The sequence below is a fragment of the Heloderma suspectum genome, chromosome 7, assembly GCF_057233095.1.
Source record: "Heloderma suspectum isolate Gila_16-S chromosome 7, 16-S_ref, whole genome shotgun sequence".
Lineage (NCBI taxonomy): Eukaryota > Metazoa > Chordata > Lepidosauria > Squamata > Helodermatidae > Heloderma > Heloderma suspectum.
Window position 1 is genome coordinate 122,766,825 of NC_139464.1, and position 19,116 is coordinate 122,785,940.

The window sequence follows — 19,116 nt, forward strand, 5'->3', positions numbered from 1 at the left end:
AGGGCAGGACTAAACATTTTGAGCAGAATGGGTGTCCTGCCCATCATGGCTTCCCTGTCTTGTATAACAACTGGTGCTTTTTCTCACAAGTGTGAGAACTGAATGTGGGCACGATCCCATTCCCTCTCCATTCCACTTTTCTGACTACTCCTGCTCCAGTGCCTTTAACGCCTGTGGAATGTCCATGTGTTGGGAGGGCCTAGAACATGGCCAGTAAAAAAAGAGAAAGCGGCGGAAAGGTGGCAGCTCCAGATGGAAATAAATGGTGCATATTGCCAGGCCTCAATATACTTGCCTTCTTGAGTTACTGAAGGAAGTGTGAAATGATTTACATAAATGGCAGTTTAACAAAAGCTGCCACTCACTGTTAGAAGGAAAGACCATCTTTAAGAATGTAACGTCACCTTCCCATTGCAGTAACAGACTGGAACCAAAGTAGCCTTACAAAAATAAGTAAGTCTGCCTTTAACCACCCTTACCTTTTGGCACCTGTGAGCAAAATTAGGTCTCGCTGTTTAAAACTGCCCCATCTCCCAAAATTTAATCAAGTGGCCCCAGGAGAAATGTTAACCATTCCAGAAAAACCTAAACTATCCTGGAGCACAGGGTTGCCAGCCTCTTACCAACAACTCTGCCACACCTACTGAGATGTCAGATGGCTCATTAGCATGCATCGATTAATTTTTATGCACACATATGGGGAAATGTTCTACTTCTTAACGCTGAAGTAGAACTAAAAAAATAGGTGGCTGATAAAAGCAGATATCACAGCAAAATTTGACAACACTATTTATTTATTAGTTTATTTCATGTCTGTACCACCCAGTAACCAAAGCTGTATGCATATTTCCTCAGATGAGGATGATGATTTATTTCATTTCTATACCACCCAATAACCGAAGCTCTCTGGGCGGTTCACAAAAATTAATTAAATTTTGTTCTGTTCGGTTCGCTGGGGTTTAGTTCCTAGTACAAGCTAGTTTAAAAGTCGTCTAGGTAACAACACTGACCAAGATCTAAACACCCACACATGGAGCACCACATATGAACCAGGGCTGTTCTGGGGGCCCCTTCCCACTTCAGCCTTTCACAAATATCCAGAAAGCCATTTTTGAGGAGCAGTGTCCAGTGCAGTGCAGGGGATGCAGCTGAGGACAAATTGGAGAGCCAGCCATGCATCTGCAGGTGCACCTTCTGTTCATGCGCAGGGGTGTTTGGACTCAGCCTTAATCTGCAGGAGAATATTTCACAGTTGGGTGCTTTGGCCGGAGGTTTCTTCTGGCAGAACATGGGGCCGGTGCGCACTTGCCAGTGGCTCCTAGGTGAGCACATTGGGAATGCCTGGATCTGCTGGAAGGCTTGTGGCTGGGCTGCACTCATGCAAAGGTGCCATGTAGTGTCCCCATGGGAGATCTCTATAAGCAGTTGCTGTGGTTTGCTCAATAATGATTTCTACCCTGCAGTTGTGTACACAAACAGCTTCTCTGTGTAAACACAGCCCACCTGTAAGTCCACCAGTGCCCACCCTCCGCTCCCGGGGGTACTTATGCAAGGGCCACCAGCAAGGATGAACTGTCCCCAAAACTGAGTTAGAGCCTATAAACCATTTGAATCTGATGTTCTTTTCAAACAAAACCTTGCTTTAAGCATTCACACATTGGACTGACAAGCTCCGCAATTTTGGCATGCTTGAGACTTGATCGCTGTGCTTGTAACATTTGTTCTGTGCGTGGTAAAGCGATCACGTAAGCAATTAATCACAAACACTGATCACTGGGGAGCCTACATTATTCTGAGTGACCTTTAGCATCCAGAGTGACAAATTGCTGTTTTATTTGCAGTGGATAAGTGCAAAAGCACGTGGATGAATATTTGCTAAACTGCTGGGGAGGTTCTCTGTCCCATCCACCATGTTAATAGGAATTTGTCAAGAATCTTCTTCTGCTCAGTTGAGTCTTTGAAATATTTGAAACAGTAATGTGACACTAGTTCATGTAGCACAGATGGAAAAGTGAATCCAGTGACATGAAGCTGCCTTACAGTGGGCTGTTTGCATGCCACAACAGCACACCATTAGTTACCAATGGGGGCTGTTGTGTCTTGCTGGGTGCCCACAGGTGCCATTTTTGCATGGCACCCGCCTTGCCATGGCTTGTCATGTCATGCAGACCCAAGCGGCAGGGGTTGTTTGAGGGTTAGACAGCCCTCAAACAACCGCTGGCTTTTGGGGTCATTTGAGGGTTGTTGAGGGTTGGCTAACCTCCAAACAACCCCTGCTGCCTGGGTTTGCACAACACAAGCCACAGCAAGCTGGGCATTTGTGAGCGTCATGCAAAAATGGTGCCCACAGGCACCCAGCACAGCACAACAGCCTCTGCAGGTAAATTAAGCCATGGTGGGCTGTCGTGTCATGCAAACCTGGGGGGTGCTTCCACCAACAATTTACTCCGAGCTGGCTGCGTGTTGAGGTCATTAGGGATATATCACGTTGTGGCCACCCCAGAGCTTATCACAGAAAAACCAGATTTCCCGAGACTGCTTCAAGTCCGATTCTTTTCCTTAAGTGGGTAAAGCCAGGAAAAGAATTTCAATATTGCTTAAATTTATACTGCAAGAGACGGTTCCCCCAGCTAAATTTGGTTATTCTAGATTCTAAATCAGGCATTATCTGCTAAGAGTTTTGTTCGGCTGGGCAAACAGAGAAGGAACCTTACCTTCCTTACCTTAAGGAAATGCTACGTAAAATAAGGACATAGAACCACAGTATAATAATGTCAAGAGCCCCCGAGCCCCCCCCCCCCCCCGGTAGGAAAATTCCATGTAAGTTTTCTTTCTGTCTAGTTATTCTGACAAATACAGGGCATAATCCAGCCAAAGTCCAACATTTTTAGAGCCAAACTTGATGAGACATTAGAGATGCATGATCAAGTGATTAAATCTCCAGCTCTCTTTTAATTTAGTTTAAAACAGCCAGGGATGGGGTGGCGTGGAATTGGATCTGGACCTGGGCCATAGCACTAGGGAACAGGAATTAACCCTTCGCCCCAGTTCTGTTTCCTTAATCGCTCGCTCGCTCACACATACGCGCACATACGCACGCGCACAAACTCATGTGGGTATAGTTTGCGGGGGGGGGGTAGTTTGGAGAAACATCATAGGGGAAAAAAGAATCCTTCCTCCGGTGCCAAAGCCCCCTCCTTTTAATCTTTTAAAAAGCTCTTAGATCCAGCCTTGGGTCTCCAGTGTTGTATCAGTCCCGTTGATTTCAGCAGAAGAGATTTAAACATGAGCTTGACTGTCATTGAATTAAAAATACTTAACTCTTGCTAGATTATGCCCAGGAGTAAAATGCGGATGATTTATCAGAGAAAATCAGATCTGCAAATATTTTAGTATACGCACGTGCATTGAAACTACTATTCAGACTCAGTATTTAGATTCAGTGTTTAGGAATTCTATTTCAGATTATCCTGGATTTGTAGAGGGCAATATGCTTAAGTACAGTCATCAGAGGACAAGAAGAGGAGAACATGGTACTTGACATCTATACTGGAAATGCCTGTTTGCTGAGGGAAGCTGGTTTTTGTTTGCTGTTTTTGGCTCCAGGGTTCCAAGCAAGATATGAATAACTTGGCTGGAGCCAGTCATGGCCAAACAATAAAGAACAAGGCAGCGCTTACTTCTGCTGTGTCTTTAATCCTTGATGCCTCCTGGTTGTGGGTTTCAGTTCCCATGCTGCCTGATTCTTAGAACCTTATGCAAAGCAGTTCTGGGTTTCCTACTCCCATGATGCCAGTTTCAACTCTGAGTTAACAATAATGATAATAATATTAATTATAATGTTCAGAGTGCTTCACATACGATAAACTCAGTGAACCTTACAGCCCCTAACCCAGCCTTCCCCAACCTGGGACCCTCCAGATATGTTGGGACTACAGCATACATGGAAATTATGGGAGTTGTAGGTCCAGCATATCTAGAGGGCCCCAGGTTGGGGAAGGCTGACCGGACCACTTGGAACAAGTTCTATTGGCCAACATTTTACAGACACAGCAATGGCAAAGAACAACAATTTTTTCACCACCATCACTTCTGTAAAGTAGGTCCTAAAATGTGCTCTGGCCCACTGCTGTTCTCCCAGGTTTTTCTTCACAATCCCTCCAGCCATGTCCCTTGCTGTTTCATTGCTCCCAGCTCCTCAGAAAACCGTGATGCTAACCAAGCTCTATCATGCAACACAGGACCTTTAGGAGTGACCATGCCCACCACTCTCCCGGCCATTTCTTCATTCCAAAGATTTGGAAGGACTTCCTCAGACCAGCAAACAGAGGAGATGCCAGAGGCAGAAAGTGGGACATTACCTCTGAACATTACCTCTGAAAGTGGGACATTACCCCTCTCCTTTGATCTGTAGCAATACAGATCATTATTATTTTTATTATTTATTGCATTTATACCCCGCCTTTTTTCCTCTTGCAAGGAGCCCAAGGCGGCTTACATTATCCTCCTCCTCTCCATTTTATCCTCACAACAACAACCCTGTGAGGTGGGTTGGGCTGAGAGTGTGTGACTGGCCCAAAGTCACCCAGTGAGCTTCCATGGTCGAGTGGGGACTAGAACCCGGATCTCCCAGCTCCTAGTCCAACACTCTTGCCACTACACCACACTGGCTCTCATAGATCAAAGCAGGAATTCTCAATATAGTCACAGGAGTACATGCAATATATTCACAAGTATATATAATCTACCCTTTTAGGTAAGATGTACAACCCCCACCCCACCTGCTCCTGGTGAATGAAGCTAATGAATAGCCATTTGTTTGGGTGCTAACTCTGTCTGAGGTGAAGCTCCCTGATATCAGAAACCAGGGATTGGCTGTGGTGGACCCTATGTTATGAAATTTGCTCCTGCAGGACATTTACAAGTTCTACCTTATCAGTAGAAAATTAGTGAAAGCTTTTATTTTCCTGCCCGACTTGAGAACTGGATTTGAGAGCAAGTGTCTTGGTTAGTAGCATGTCTCTATGGGTGTTTAGCCTTTTTAAAGGGAAAATGGATTTTAATGTTTTAAATTATCTCTTCCCTTTATTGTTTCATATTGACCCAGTTCATACGTAGTGGTACCAAATTGTGGGTTAATTAAGAATTAGTTCCTAGGTTAAGTGTGGGTTGTTTAACCTATAATGTACACATCATGAAATAAACTACAATGGAGTCCATGAAAGGTTGTGTATTCAAAATGGCAGCAGCACATAACTTGGCAAATCATTGGGTTAATTAACCCAAGATTTCCCGCCGTTATGTGCGTCCAATGGGTAGCAAAGCATTATAGAAATTTTAAAATAAGTAAAGAGCAGCAGTCAGCTTATATGATGCAGAAGGTGAAATTCACTCCTTCCCCTTTCAAAAGAAAAATCTGGCCTTTGAAGTCTGACACTATATTGGCTTGAACCACAATTCGGAATTTTTCATCGCAGATGCCTGCACTGTACAATTCACTAGAGCCAAGTAGGAAGAATGGGGCAATAACTTTTTGCTTCCTTCATATAAAAAATGGGGCACTAAAGGGGGAGGAAGGGAAATGTAAACAAAATCTAAGTAATCTGTTAGACCTTTAATTAGAGATCTGGAGTATTTACCAGGGGAAAATTTCAATCCAATTATCAAAAGGGAAGGTATTTAACTGCTTAATAGCTCTGTAGTAATTACAAGTGCTTTTGCAGGTTTTATGCAAATGTTGAGTTGGAGCAAAGTGTCAGAAACATACATACGGAATACTGGCATAGCAATGAATATGTAGTATGTATGATTTAGCTAATAAACCTTAACTCTGAAGCCAGATCTTAAGTAGGGAAAAGGTCCACATTCATTGAATCCTGGAATATCTAAAGCAGGTGTGGGCAACTGCAGGACCCCACTCCCCCGCAAGCCGCCCTTTCTAAAAGATTGTAATAAATAAATAATTTCTAATTTGCTGCTGAAATTCAGTGGCCTCCATAGTGCTCCATAGCACCTAAGGGGTTAATTTTGGCTTGTTTGTCCCTTTTTGCACTACATACTGGCTTTAGGTCTTAAAACATCACTGTCTTTTCATTGCCTTGAATACAAGTAGATTGTTGCCTTTGCTACAGGTCTGAGTCATGAATCACAGTTCATAAAGTACACACATGGGTGTGCATGTAATTAGAGTGTGGAACCTACTGCCACAGGATACAGCTCAAGGCCAGATATATGTTACTGGTAGCCCCTTCCTGGCATTGTTCTCTGTCCTCACCTGTGACAGGCTGTAGACAAGGCCTCCAGCAGATACCCACCTGTCCCTGTAACTGAGAACATGATAGAAGTGGATGAGTATGGAGAGACAAGGAAAGGTTGGAGATACAGCATATGTTACAGTCAAGACATACAGAGAGAACAATAGGTGTGTTGGTGCTTATGCCAACTGTCTCAAAGTCAAGATGAGCAGGTTATAGTTATTTATTTAATGTATTAAATTATTCATAAAATACATTTATCTAGGCTAATAAAAGTAGATGATGATGATGATATACAAATAAAATCAACAATATAAAATGAATAAACGTGGCAACACAGGATAAAATATAATATCAGGTCCAAGATGTAAAACCACATTGCAGGTACTGAAATAATAAAACAGAAACATATTTTAAAATCCTGGGGAAACAGGAAGACCTTAGCCCGGCACTAACAAAGTGAGTGAGGGTACCAGGCAAGCTTCCCTTTGGGGAACATTCCAGAGCTGAGGGGCCACTACCAAAAAAGTCTGGTATTAGACAAGAACCAAGTTATAGTAGACATACAAGAAACCTTGCAAATAGAATAAATCTTTATACAAATATAAAATCAACAGGAGAAATGGAGTAGGTAGTGCTGGTGGTGCGTCCCAGTGCAACAGCTAGTGCAGTCAGTAAGGAACTTTAGGAAGAACAAATTTCCTCATACACCAGTGCATCGAAATATGAGACTGAAAAAGCAATATAGTACTGAGGAGTTAGTGTTGACCCCTGACCAAAGTTTTGATGGTGATGTTGTGATGGAGAAAGAAATCGGGGGGGGGGGGGGCCAAAAGGGACAATATTGTGATTATGTGTAACTTAAATGATGGTCACATTATGGGTACACTCAGATCATGACAACTGTCAGGGTGGAAACTGAGCCCATAGAGCCCCAGAGCAGTTCTGATTCTGAGGAAGGGCAACGACCCATGGGAGAGGAGCTCGCTCATCGCTCACAGGCACAGTGGCAGGGAGAGATTCCTCCCGCCTGCTTTCCTGAGAGAGATGGTGACCCTGGCAGCGAGAGAGTGGGGGAGGGGGCCTTGCTGGATGCTCGGCGCAGATGCAGGGAGCGGCGCCAGATGGAGGGCGCCGAGAGGAGGCACTCTGCCTGCTTGGCGCTCAAACAACGGTCGCGTCCCGAGGACCCAAGGGTAAGAGGGAGGACCTCTCCCTAGCCCATAAGTTCAGAGTCTTCCCGCGCTTCTCCTTCAAACGAGGACCAACTGCCTTACCCGGAGCTTAGGCTACTCTGCTAACTACCCCAGTGCAGTTCCTTCTTAGTCGCTGGTAATTAGTATCTGAAAGAGTCATTAAGTTGTAAAGGAATAAAGCCTTGGAAAGAATCCTTTTCATCTGTGTCTTGAGTTGGCTAATGGAGGGGACTGTAAGAGGCAGCTAGGGCACTCCTGACAACAACAAGGCATAATTTCTACAAGCAATCAGTATCATCATTCCTTAAAACATTTTAAGGATTAAAATGTTCCCATCTTTTTTAAGGATTAAAATTTTCCCATCTTTGTGTGAATGTAGCCAAAATCACATCACACACACACATGCAGACTCTGGCTAACCCTGAGGTTTGCAGGGGGGGAAAAAAATATATATAAAGGGGAAAAAAACTTACAGGGGAAAGGCTCATGTGTCTAACACAAACTATGCAAAAGGGGTGGGAGGGTAATCAGGAATGAGTGTGCTCAGGGATGCATCCAGTGTTAGTCCAACTTAAGTCCCATTCATTGCAGTGGGTCTCAGTAAGTAGGACTAACATTGGATAAAACCCTCAGTAAGCACAGAATGCTGACCGACAGAACAGGGTGACTGGAATCCTGAACAGAAGCTCTCCACACTGCTACATTTCATTGCACAGCCCCACTTGCATTCCTGAATACTAAATGCTGGAGACAAATAGCAGGGGAAAGCCATCACCTTCATGCGCTGCTCATTTCCCAGAGCTGCCTGGCTGACTGGTGTTGGAAACAAAACGTTGGACTAGGTGGGCCTTGGCCTGACCCCAAGGCCGTTCTTAAACTGAAATCTGAATTGTCAGCATCATTCCCTTTGGTGACCTAATCACAGCAAACTGCCTAATTCATTCCAGGCAAGAGTCTTTCGCAAACCGTTGTGCCCTTCTCTTCACAGACTGCAGGCTCCTTTGGGATTATGTCTATCAACTGCTTTCAGACAGCCGGTACGAAAACTTCATCCGATGGGAGGACAGGGAATCCAAGATATTTCGGATAGTGGATCCTAATGGGCTTGCTCGGCTGTGGGGGAACCATAAGGTAAAGAGCAGCCTAACTTTGGTACATCAACTGTTGCTGGCCTATAACATTTGTATACTAACCCAGCAATTTTAAACGGGGCCGGGGGGGGGGGGGGAGAAAGAGAGAAAAAAGGATTTCGCTAGAATAATGTGTTTATATACACAAAGCACACAAAGAAATGCTGCGCCTTCAAGAGTCCTTTCAATATACGACTCTCCCTCCACACTTACTTAACGGTCATGACGGTGGCTGTTTTGTTAGTGTGAAACAGTTGCCTTGTCCACACCTTAGAGATTAGTGGCGAGGGTTGATCTTGACTTCCCGACTTCCCGACTGAATGAGTGGCAATTGTCCATGTACATGGGAGAAAGTAAAGGGATGCCTGCTGTGCTAACCCTGCCAATCATTACCATGAGCAAAGGGTACGTGGATGGAGAGTTTGTATATTGCATAAATCCTGGCTGGAGGATAGTCCATCTGCTACTCCAGAAGACCAGCTGCTGGTGGGGGCGTGCCATCCACTTTCAGAGGGCAGGCTTTGCCCTCACTGCAACCGTGTCCTCAAGTCCGGCACTTGTGGGCTTCCCGCAGGCAGCTGGTTGGCCACAGCGGGAACAGAATGCTGGGCTAGATCAGCCTTTGCTTGGATCCAGAAGGGCTCCTCTTACTTTTCGACAGGGGCAAGTATTTATGTATTTAGGACAAAATTAAGGGATGAGAGCTACTGAGAATCAATACAGCATCCACCCGATCTATACAGTCCGGTGCCTTGGTCCGTATAGCCCCAAGCAGACTTCTGTTTCTTGGTCTGTGCTAGAGTGTGACGGAATGGTGAGAGCTGGGACTTTTATTATATAGATGGATAACATTCTTTCCAAAATGGTTTAACAAGGGAACAAAGGGAAACATGAGCCTGACCCCCTTCCATCACTGTATTGTTTAAATGTAATTCTTGCTTAACGCTTTCCTTGTTTTTACTTTGAAATGAACAGAACAGAACAAATATGACATATGAGAAAATGTCTAGAGCATTGCGCCACTACTATAAACTAAATATTATCAGAAAGGAGCCGGGACAGAGGCTTTTGTTCAGGTAATACTTCCTCATTCTTCTTGTTCTTTGGGGGAATTTCTTACGGATAAGCTTGGAGGAAGTTATGAAACAGAATGGTTGTTTCTCTGCAGATATTCCTTCGTAGTGTGAGAACAGCCATAGGCATGCTTGACCATTGTCCATCCTGATTAAAGCAGCCATAGGAGCCTTACTCGAGTGGATGTACTCGTAGACTCATAGAATAGTAGAGTTGGAAGGGGCCTACAAGGCCATCGAGTCCAACCCCCTGCTCACTGCAGGAATCCAAGTCAGAGCATCCCTGACAGGCGGCTGTCCAGCCTCGTCTTGAACGCCTCCAGTGTGGGAGAGCCCACCACCTCCCTGGGTAGTTGGTTCCATTGTCGTATCACTCTAACAGTCAGGAAGTTTTTAAGGAGAGTGGTGAACACCTCCTTAGAGGAAGGCATTGTTCCATCCAGCTTTGAGATGGTGATTGTAAGACCTCTCTTGAAAAAGCCTTCTCTGGACTCCACTGCATTGGATAATACTGACAAGTCTCAACTTTGCCAGTCTTGGGTTTACAAGCATGTGGTAACACCGCACTTCCAAGGGTTCTTGGATGGAATGGATTATCTAAACCCATTTCTGTTTGGCTCCACGCATTGTTTTGGGACTGAGACTGCTTGGTTGCTTTCGTAGATGAACTTCTCCAGGAACTGAACAGGGAAAATACAATCCTGTTGGTTCTGCTGTGCCTGGCAGCGGCATTCAGTACCATCACTTGTGATATTGTTCTGGACTACCTGGCAGGATTGGTATTGCGAGATGCCAATTTAGGATAGTTACAGTCCATCCTTGAGGGTCAGTTCCAGAAAGTGGTGTTGGGGAACTCCATTTTGTCACCTTGGCCATTGGTTTATGATGTCTGTCAGGGTGGAAACTGAGCCCAGAGAGCCCCAGAGCAGTTCTGATTCTGAGGAGGAGGAACAATCCGTGGGAGAGGAGCCAGCTCATCCCTCACAGGCTCAGCACCTGGCAGAGATTCCTCCTGCCGGCATTCCTGAGGTAGATAGTGACCCTGGTAGTGCGGGAGGGGGGCTTTTTAGATGCTCGACGCAGACTCAAAGAGCGACGAGCGATGGAGGGCGCGGAAAGGAGGCATAGCGCCCGTTTGGCACGCAAGCAGCGGCCGCCTCCCATGGACCCAAGAGAAAGAGGGAGGATCTCTCCCTAGCCCATAACTTCTGGGTCTTCAAGTGACTGTCTTTCAAATGGGGATCAACTGCCTACTTGAAGCTTAGGCCACTCTGCTGTTCCTTGCTTTAGTCGCTAGTGATTAGAATCTGAAAGAGTCATTAAGTTGTACAAGGATTAAAGCTTTGAAAAGAAATCCTTTCGTTTGTGTCTTGAGTTGGCTATTGGAATCTACTGAGAGAGGCTGCCAAGGTGCTCCTGACAATGTCTTGTATTGATTGATCTTCTCCTTCATGCTACGTATGGACATGGAACTGCTGTAAGAGATCATCTGAGAATTTGGAGTGCATTGTCACCAATATGTGGATGATATGTAACTCTGTTCTGAATTGGTGCCTATAGGCGGTAAATGGCTGAATTATAGCTAGAAATTTGATGCTTAATTCAGACAAGAAAGAGGTGTTCGAGGCCAAGAAGGAGACAGACTCTCAAACAGGGATTCAACTGGTTTTGGATGGTGTAGTACTCCCATTGAAGAATCCAGTTCGCAGTCTGGGGTGCTCCTGAACTCAGGTTTACACTTGAATGACCAGGTGGCCAGGAGTGGCTCTGGCCAGTTGAGGCTGGTCCATCAGCTGTGCCAGTCCTTGAGGAGGTTACATCTGATGGTGGCAACATATGCCTTAGTTATATCCAGGTTGGATTATTGCAACATGCTCTACATGAAGCTACCTTTGAAGTGTCCTCAGAAGCTTCAGTTAGTCCAGAATGCAGGTGCAAGGACGTTGGTGGGCATTTGCCAATGAGATCATGTTACATCCGTCCTTCACAACTGCACTGCTTAGCAATTTGCTTTTGGACACAATTCAAAATGTTGGCAATTACCTTTCAAGCCTTAAACAGTTCAGGCTCAGGATACCTTAAGGACCACCTCCTTCCATCTCATCTTGCCTGCTCCCTAAGATCAGGAGGAGAGGCCCTTCTCTGTGTCCCATCTAGGACTGTAGCACATTTGAGTGAGACGAAAGAGGGGAGGGCCTTCTCAGCGGCTGCAGCCAGATCGTGGAATGACATGCTCCAGGAAATGTTCTTGGCCCATTCCCTCACTGCTTTTTCCTGGTTGTTGAAGACCGTTTCATTCTGCCAGACTCTTGCTGGATGTGGCAGATAATATTTTAAAGTTTTGGTTTGAACTGTTGAGCCTGTCTCCTTGGCTGATTGTTTTATAATTACTGTTTCTGTGAAACTGTAACGTTTAAACATTGCAAGCTGCCCCAGGTGGTGCTTTTGCACCAGAACTGTAAGATACAACTGTTTTAATAAAAACAAACAAATAAATAAAACAGTCTATCTAAAAAACAAACTTCTGAGCATCTGAGAGGGTTTTGCCAATTTACTGCCCTAAATCCAAGACCCCCAAATCTATCATTGTCGAGGTGCTCCCTGAGAGGATTGTGGGGGGTACACATGCAGGTCTGTCACCTCAGCGAGGCAGTTCGTCCTTAGATGTTCCGTTGGTCAAGTTGCTTCTTACCTTAGGCAAGTGGCAAATATGGGAGACTGCAGTAATAGAGGTGACAGAGTGAAGCCACCATTACCATTCAAAGTAGTTCGGAGTTTATTGTTTTTATTGTGAAACATAGTACAAGAATCAGGCTTTATATTTCAGTACTAACTATATTTTCCTACAGTTGGGGGATAAAAGGCATGTAGAACCAGGTAGCACCTTAGCTGAAGTCGTTATTCTGAGACGGTGCCTTTGCAGGTTCTAGTGACAATTAAAAAATGAACATATGACTCTGACTAATAGCAGATTAGTTCACTGGTCCATCTAGCCCAAACTGTCTACTCTGTCAGATAGCCACTATCCAAGGTCTCGGCGGGTAGGTCTTCCTGAGCTCTGCTTCTGAAGTCCTTTAACTAGAGAGGGATTGAACTATGGACCTTCTGCATGCAAAGTATGTGCTCTCGTCCACTGAGCGATTCCTCTTCCCTCGGAAGATAATTGGACCACTATTTCAAACTACTTTGTTCTATTAATAACTCAGACTGACTATATATATGGAATAGCAGCAAGTTACCTATTATCTGTATATCATTTCAGAATTCTTTAGGGTCTTACTTCACTCCCAGGACGTTGTTTTCTGGATACAGACAGGGCTGCTTCACACACTGCATTTTTAGGCATCAAATACTTTAGGTGCACGCCCAACATACATAAAGTGTGACTGCAACAAATACATGTATGGAAATACATGCAGCATAGGCCAAAACTAGATGTTACAGAGCAGGGCTAGGGAACCAGTGGGCCTCTCAGTGTTGTTGGACTCCCGACACCCATCATCCCTGACCATTGATTGGCCTTGCCCAACAACATCTGGAGGGTCACAGGCCCTCCAACCCTGCTGTAGAGGAAAATGCAGCTGCTGACACATTGTTGACCCGCAGCTCCCTAGTCATTAGGTTTTCCTGTCCCTACTTTACTTCATTAGCTGTAGCTTGGGAGAAGGCAGGGAAATCATGAGCACAAATACAGGTTAAAAACATGACCTAAAACATTCCAATGCACACAAAGAACGAAACCCGGTCCTGTCATATTTCTATGTCACTTGCTTTTGCAGGTTCATGAAGACCCCAGATGAGATTATGAGTGGCCGCACCGACCGCCTGGAGCATCTTGAATCTCAAGAACTGGATGAGCAAATATACCAGGAAGATGAGTGCTGAAGGAACCAGTTTCCTTGCTTCACTTTGGTCTGTGGAAGAGCAGTCTATATGGAGGCACATTCATATGGGAAATGAAACCCCAGGACGTAGCATTTACCTTGGAGACCATGCAGGACCCCAGAGCTCCTTAACAAAATAAATCCATTGGCAAGAATGGTGTTGGCGGCAGGAGTTGGGAGGGGGGGGGCATAGCGCTACTACGTTGTTGGTATTTAGAGTCTCCCTCACCCTGGAGTGTTTTTTGTTTTCGGTTTTTGTTTGGTTGGCTTGGGATTTTTTTTCTTATTAACATGCCATTTGGCCTTTTTAATTACTTTTGTAGAGCAAAACATCACGCTTTTGCTTATTCTGAAGGCTTTCCTATGGAAATGTAGCACAACTGTTTTCTGTGCAGAGTATCACGATATGATCGCAGCATAGGAACAAATAGTGACAGATGTCGTAAGAGGGGTCGAAAATGTCTCCACTTGCCTAAATCGCTTTTATTCACTCTTGTCACAAAGGTAGAAGATCTTGGATTGCAATCTATGATTGAGGGTTTTAGAAAGGGGGAGAAGTGCTGATTAAAGGTGTGGGAGGTCTAACTGGCAAATATTGAGCTGGTGTTGGGTCGTGAAAGTGCTGGAAACCTCCCAGAGCACGCGGACATCATCCAAACACCTCGGTAGTGCAGGAAAGAGAAATAAATAGGAGAACCTCTGACAAAATATAGTAGACCTCTTCATGCCTTTCCAGCTCAAGGAAGGTTTAAGGAAAAACTATACTGCTAAGATAAAATTTTTGCTTGACTGGATTTGTTGAGGCGTCACCAGGGTATTATCAGCTCTAAAACAGAGGTTGGATTTTGGTGCTAGCCAATTGCCTTTAGAGGTGGAAGAAATGGTTGATCATAAAAACAGAAGAAAGAGGACCTTCAAAATGGCAGTTTAGCCTTTCTGGAAGCTTCCCCAAGACTGCCCTACACTTCTCTGAGGGGTGTCAACACAACCATATGTGCTAAAAAGAACAAAAAAACAGACTGAATTTCTGGACTGATCTTTGCATTGGTTTTGTTTTACTCTATCCAAGCGCAACATTGCCATTTTCTGGCCATCTTACCCATTCCCTTTGTGGTTTTTAATAAAAAGGACTAGCATTCTTGGCCTGTTAAGTTTAAATGATTTAGCTTCTTGCAGCTCCAGGTTAGGTTTGTAGCCTTTAGAGCGAGAGGAGTTTTGTATGCGCCTTTTGTTGGTAGGAAATCTTAGTTCTTTAAACCTCGATAAGCCCCTTTCCTCTCAAGGTTGTTAAATTATGCTGAAGGCAGTATGTTATCCTATGGTTCTATACCACAAAATATCTTACTCCATGTAGAGTTCATATGTTCATGTGTACACATGATGACAGAATGCTGTCTGTGTTACAGCATCTACACTTTATAAAAGCCATTGACAGGGTTGTGTATATGTTATGTTCAAGAAATCAAAATCTTGTGCCACATTAACTTAAACTGTATCAGGAAATATGAAATGTTATCACTTTGATCTGATATGCAAATTAAGTATACTTGCATCTGTTTTCTTAATTTGCATAATGTGTTCTGCTTGTACAAGTGTGTGTGGGGGGGTCACAAAGTTATGCTGAATAATGAAGCCCTATTTCTCACCCGCCCCCATCAGTGGAAATCCTGCTCAACTACCTTTCTTGTTTCTGACATTTTACCACACTCTTTCAGGCCCATCTTATGAATCTTAATGGCTAGAAATCAGCTTTTTTTCCCCCAGGGGGTAGAGAATGAAGCTTGAGATTCTCAAGACGTTGAACCTAGTACCTGTTTCTGAATTTGCATGGTAAGGTTAAGTAATGCACACAGCCCAGGCCATTGGTTGGGGGTGTTTTTTTATCAGTGTCAGTAAAATCACTCACTATTTAATAGGTTTTCACAGCAGTATTCACTAGACAATCGGCAAAGTCCTACTTCTCGGATTTTTTGTTCTAGAAAATGTTTAATAGTGAAATGACATGTACTACTGATAGAGATAAACTTCTTATATTTAAAATACAGCATATGGAATTAATTTTGCACACAAGTAAAACATTCATTCTCTCACACATGTAAGCGACCACTCTCCCACTCTTTGCTCATCACTCTTCTCCAGAGGTAGCTCCCCCTGCCCCTGTCTTCCTTTCCCCAATGGCCCCATAGCTGCTGATCATTACTTAACTTGGCTGTTACTTAGATATTGGCCAGTTAAGTAGCCTGCACACATTAGCCGAGAGATGCTCAGCACTTAAAACCAATTTAAATCAGTCCCCACAGAGCTGTTGCTTCCCAAATAGCTAACGATGAAGCAACGTTACCAAGATGTTTAATGGAATCATTTCTTAATAACCTTGAGGTCTTACTAATTATTACCTTCGCAAGTTTCAAATTAACTGCTTGATATATTTGCAAAGGCCTCCAATTCCATTTATTGTTTTGGAATTTGCAGTTCATTTTTGGGCAAATTCTTACGTTGTTTATAGTTGCCTGATTCTCCAGAAAGAAAGCCTGTGCTCCATTCAGTTGCAGCAAATGTAAACTATTCTTAAACAATTCAAGAAGGCTTCAGTTCTAAAAGGTTAGACCTCTAAGAGCAGGATTTCAGACTATGTCTTCTTATTAATGCAAGCAGCCCAGGCTGTGTAGGCAAATTTAATCTATGAGGCATGTGATCACAGATCTGTCCAGAAGCAATTTCTGTGATTGTGGTAGTTGGAAAAATAACATTTCATTCAATAGCTGTTGAAGAGCGAGATAAAATTACAACCAGGAACAGTGTGTTTTTCAGATTCATGAATCCAATCCGAGTTCTTGTTTCCTTTGGGCCCAACTAGAGGTTACAGTTACTGCATGGCTGCCAGTGAAAACGGCAACAGTGGGTCTAATTTGTGAACTATTCCTCCTGTTGTGAAGTTCCACTCTTTTCTGCCCCACCAGCAGCAGCCTATGATAGCCAATGGTAGAACTAATAGGAAATCTGCTCTTAAAACATAAAAACTTCGGGGAAGAGCCCTACCACAGGAATTCACTTTCAGGTTCCCCATACAAAGTGAACATTGCAAGCAACCCTAAGTTCACACAAGGGCTGAGGATACAATTTGTTTATTTCTAAATGCCTGCAGCCATATGCAAATTAAGAATGAAATGGTTGTACTGTGTGTGTGTGTGTGTGCGTGTGTATGTGTGTGCGCGTTTTTTAAGAAAAATCTTTTTATTTTCTTAAGTAAATTATAGTCTGTTGATGATGGCTCTTTCTTTTTTCTTCAAGGTGTGGGGTTAAGGGATTGAACTGAATGAATGTAACAAAGCAAACAAGAATGCCTCTTCTCAGGGCCAGTGAGTTGCAAATAATTTTTAAATGCTTGTAATTACATCATCTCAATAAATTTTTTAATATAAAAAAGGATGTGCTGTCTTTCCTTAAGCAAACATATGGAGCATGTTAAAATTACGGTGTCATCTTCACTGTAGTGTCTCCACTGTACACACACCTTTCTAACACGCCCAAAGCTCTATTCTTTGCCCTATCATACGTATCATCAGTGCCCATGGGTCATTTCTCTGGACCTGGCACAAACTTGTAACATGCAGCTTGTGACCCAAGCCCTCCATGAAAGGTCTTGCCTGTTTTGAAAGATTGGAGGTTTTACTGATGTCCTGTAGCTTCTCTTTACATTTCTGGATGCCTGATTTGTATTTGTTACCAGACAAGGCAGTACAACATATCTGTATATTAATTATGTATGAGTGCACAGACAAAAGCCCTTTAGACACTACTCCCTGCCCCTGGGATCTAGTGTCAGTTCTTCTATATCTAGGGGTGAGGGTAGGGATTTGTGGCTCCCCAGATGTTTGACCTAGAGTCTCCATCAGCCCTAGTCAGGATAGCTAATGGTGAAGGAGTTCTAGGCCAAAACATCTGGAGGGCCACAAGTTGCCCACCCCTGTTCTATACATTCTAGAGACCACAGGCCTAACTCATTTAGGCTGCAATCCTGTGCCTGATTACCTGGGAGTAAGTTCCATTGAACTCACTGGGATTTACTTTTGAGTAGACATGCATAGGATTGTGCTGTTACATTTGTTCTGTGGCCTGCAAATCATATCAACAGCACTGGCTTCTTCTGAATCGGTTTGGGGTTCTCAAAGTCTCTGATTACTATGATGTTTGTCTTTATACAATAAAATTCCTATCCTGTTGCCAGCCAAACACCACACCTTGTTGGTGTCTTCTGCCTAAGTGATAAAATGCCAGCAGGAACTGAGGAACTCTTTGGAATTACAAATCCTCTCTTAAACTACAAGTCCTAGAATTTCCTGTCCAAGCATTCTTGGACACATTCCATTACTTTTCTTCTCTTTTACTCTATAAAGATCCCATCCAATGCATACAATCTCATGAGTCATGAAATAAAAGTTTATATTTTAATCCTGAAATAACATTTTCTACACTTCTGAAATTACACCCCGGCATACCCATGGCACCTCAGGGACTAACGCCAGGCCTGCTTGCCACTACTCTCATTACCTGCGACACCTGGTCATTCGGGGGGGGGGGGCGGACTGCGGGGCCCTGCACTTCGGCCCTGAGGTCCAGTCCTAGCTGCACCACTCTTGTGTGTGTGAAATAGATACTTTGGTATATGATACTATTTGATATATTTTGGTTCTGTAAATCCTACCAGCAGCCCTGACTTCCACTGTCACAACCCTTCCTTGGGTTCTGTGTATGGTCTATATACTGGGATCATGTCTCACATGGTATCATTTTACCCTAGACGAGACCATCTTGCATCAGGGCTGTTACCATCTTAAAGCTGAATAAACATTTTGCCATTTTTGAGAGAGCTTCGGCTATTGAGTGGTATAGAAATGAAATAAATAAATAATAAATAAATAAATAAATAAAATGTTTGCATATGTTGTGCACCTGATATTGGAAGATTTGATAGAACTGGAAGAGACGGTTTGGCACAGAAGATGTAAAATATTGCAGGCACGCAAACAATGCAAGAGGTAACGCTTGCTTGCTGATGTAAGCATGACGGGCAATCAGAACATCCTGGTCCATGATGAATGTGCATTGGATTCATGAAAAGCACAAGAGACCAGAGTTTTCTAATTTTTTAATTATTATTTTAAAAACAAAACAACAACAGAAACACAGAGACCAGAGTTTTCTGAGCAGCTTTCAGAAATTCTGGAACCATAATATTTAACATTTTAATATTTTCTTTTAACCCTTCTTCAATGTGAGCCTGTTAGTGGTGTGGAAATTCCAATTAGTGCTGGTAAGTGTGGTTGGGAAAGGAACAAGCCGGTGTGGTGTAGCAGTAGGAGTGTTGGACTGGGAGCCAGGAGATCCGGATTCTAGTCCCCACTTGGCTATGGAAGCTCACTGGGTGACTGGGCCAGTCACAGACTCTCAGCCCAACCCACCTCACAGGGTTGTTGTTGTGGGGATAAAACGGAGAGGAGGAGGAGGATCATGTATGCCGCCTTGGGTTCCTTAGGGTGCAATCCAAACTAGATAGGCAGCCGCCTCAGACCTCAGAA

The 19,116-nt window shown here is 43.8% G+C and overlaps 1 protein-coding gene across 8 annotated transcripts in view; it reads left to right on the top strand.

Moving 5' to 3' along the window:
• Window positions 1–18,698, top strand: part of ETV6 (ETS variant transcription factor 6) — a 203,623-nt gene extending 184,925 nt beyond the window's left edge. For 6 of the 8 annotated variants that reach the window (XM_084811328.1, XM_084811332.1, XM_084811333.1 and 3 more), the window contains 3 exons: window positions 8,439–8,581; window positions 9,556–9,656; window positions 13,433–18,697. In XM_084811328.1, coding sequence (XP_084667454.1) covers window positions 8,439–8,581; window positions 9,556–9,656; window positions 13,433–13,538 — 350 coding nt within the window. In that variant the 3' untranslated portion in view covers window positions 13,539–18,697. Of the gene's footprint in view, window positions 1–8,438; window positions 8,582–9,555; window positions 9,657–13,432 lie in introns of all 8 variants that reach the window. The other 2 variants (XM_084811329.1, XM_084811331.1) reach the window with 2 other exon arrangements.
• The last annotated feature ends 418 nt before the right edge of the window (window positions 18,699–19,116 follow it).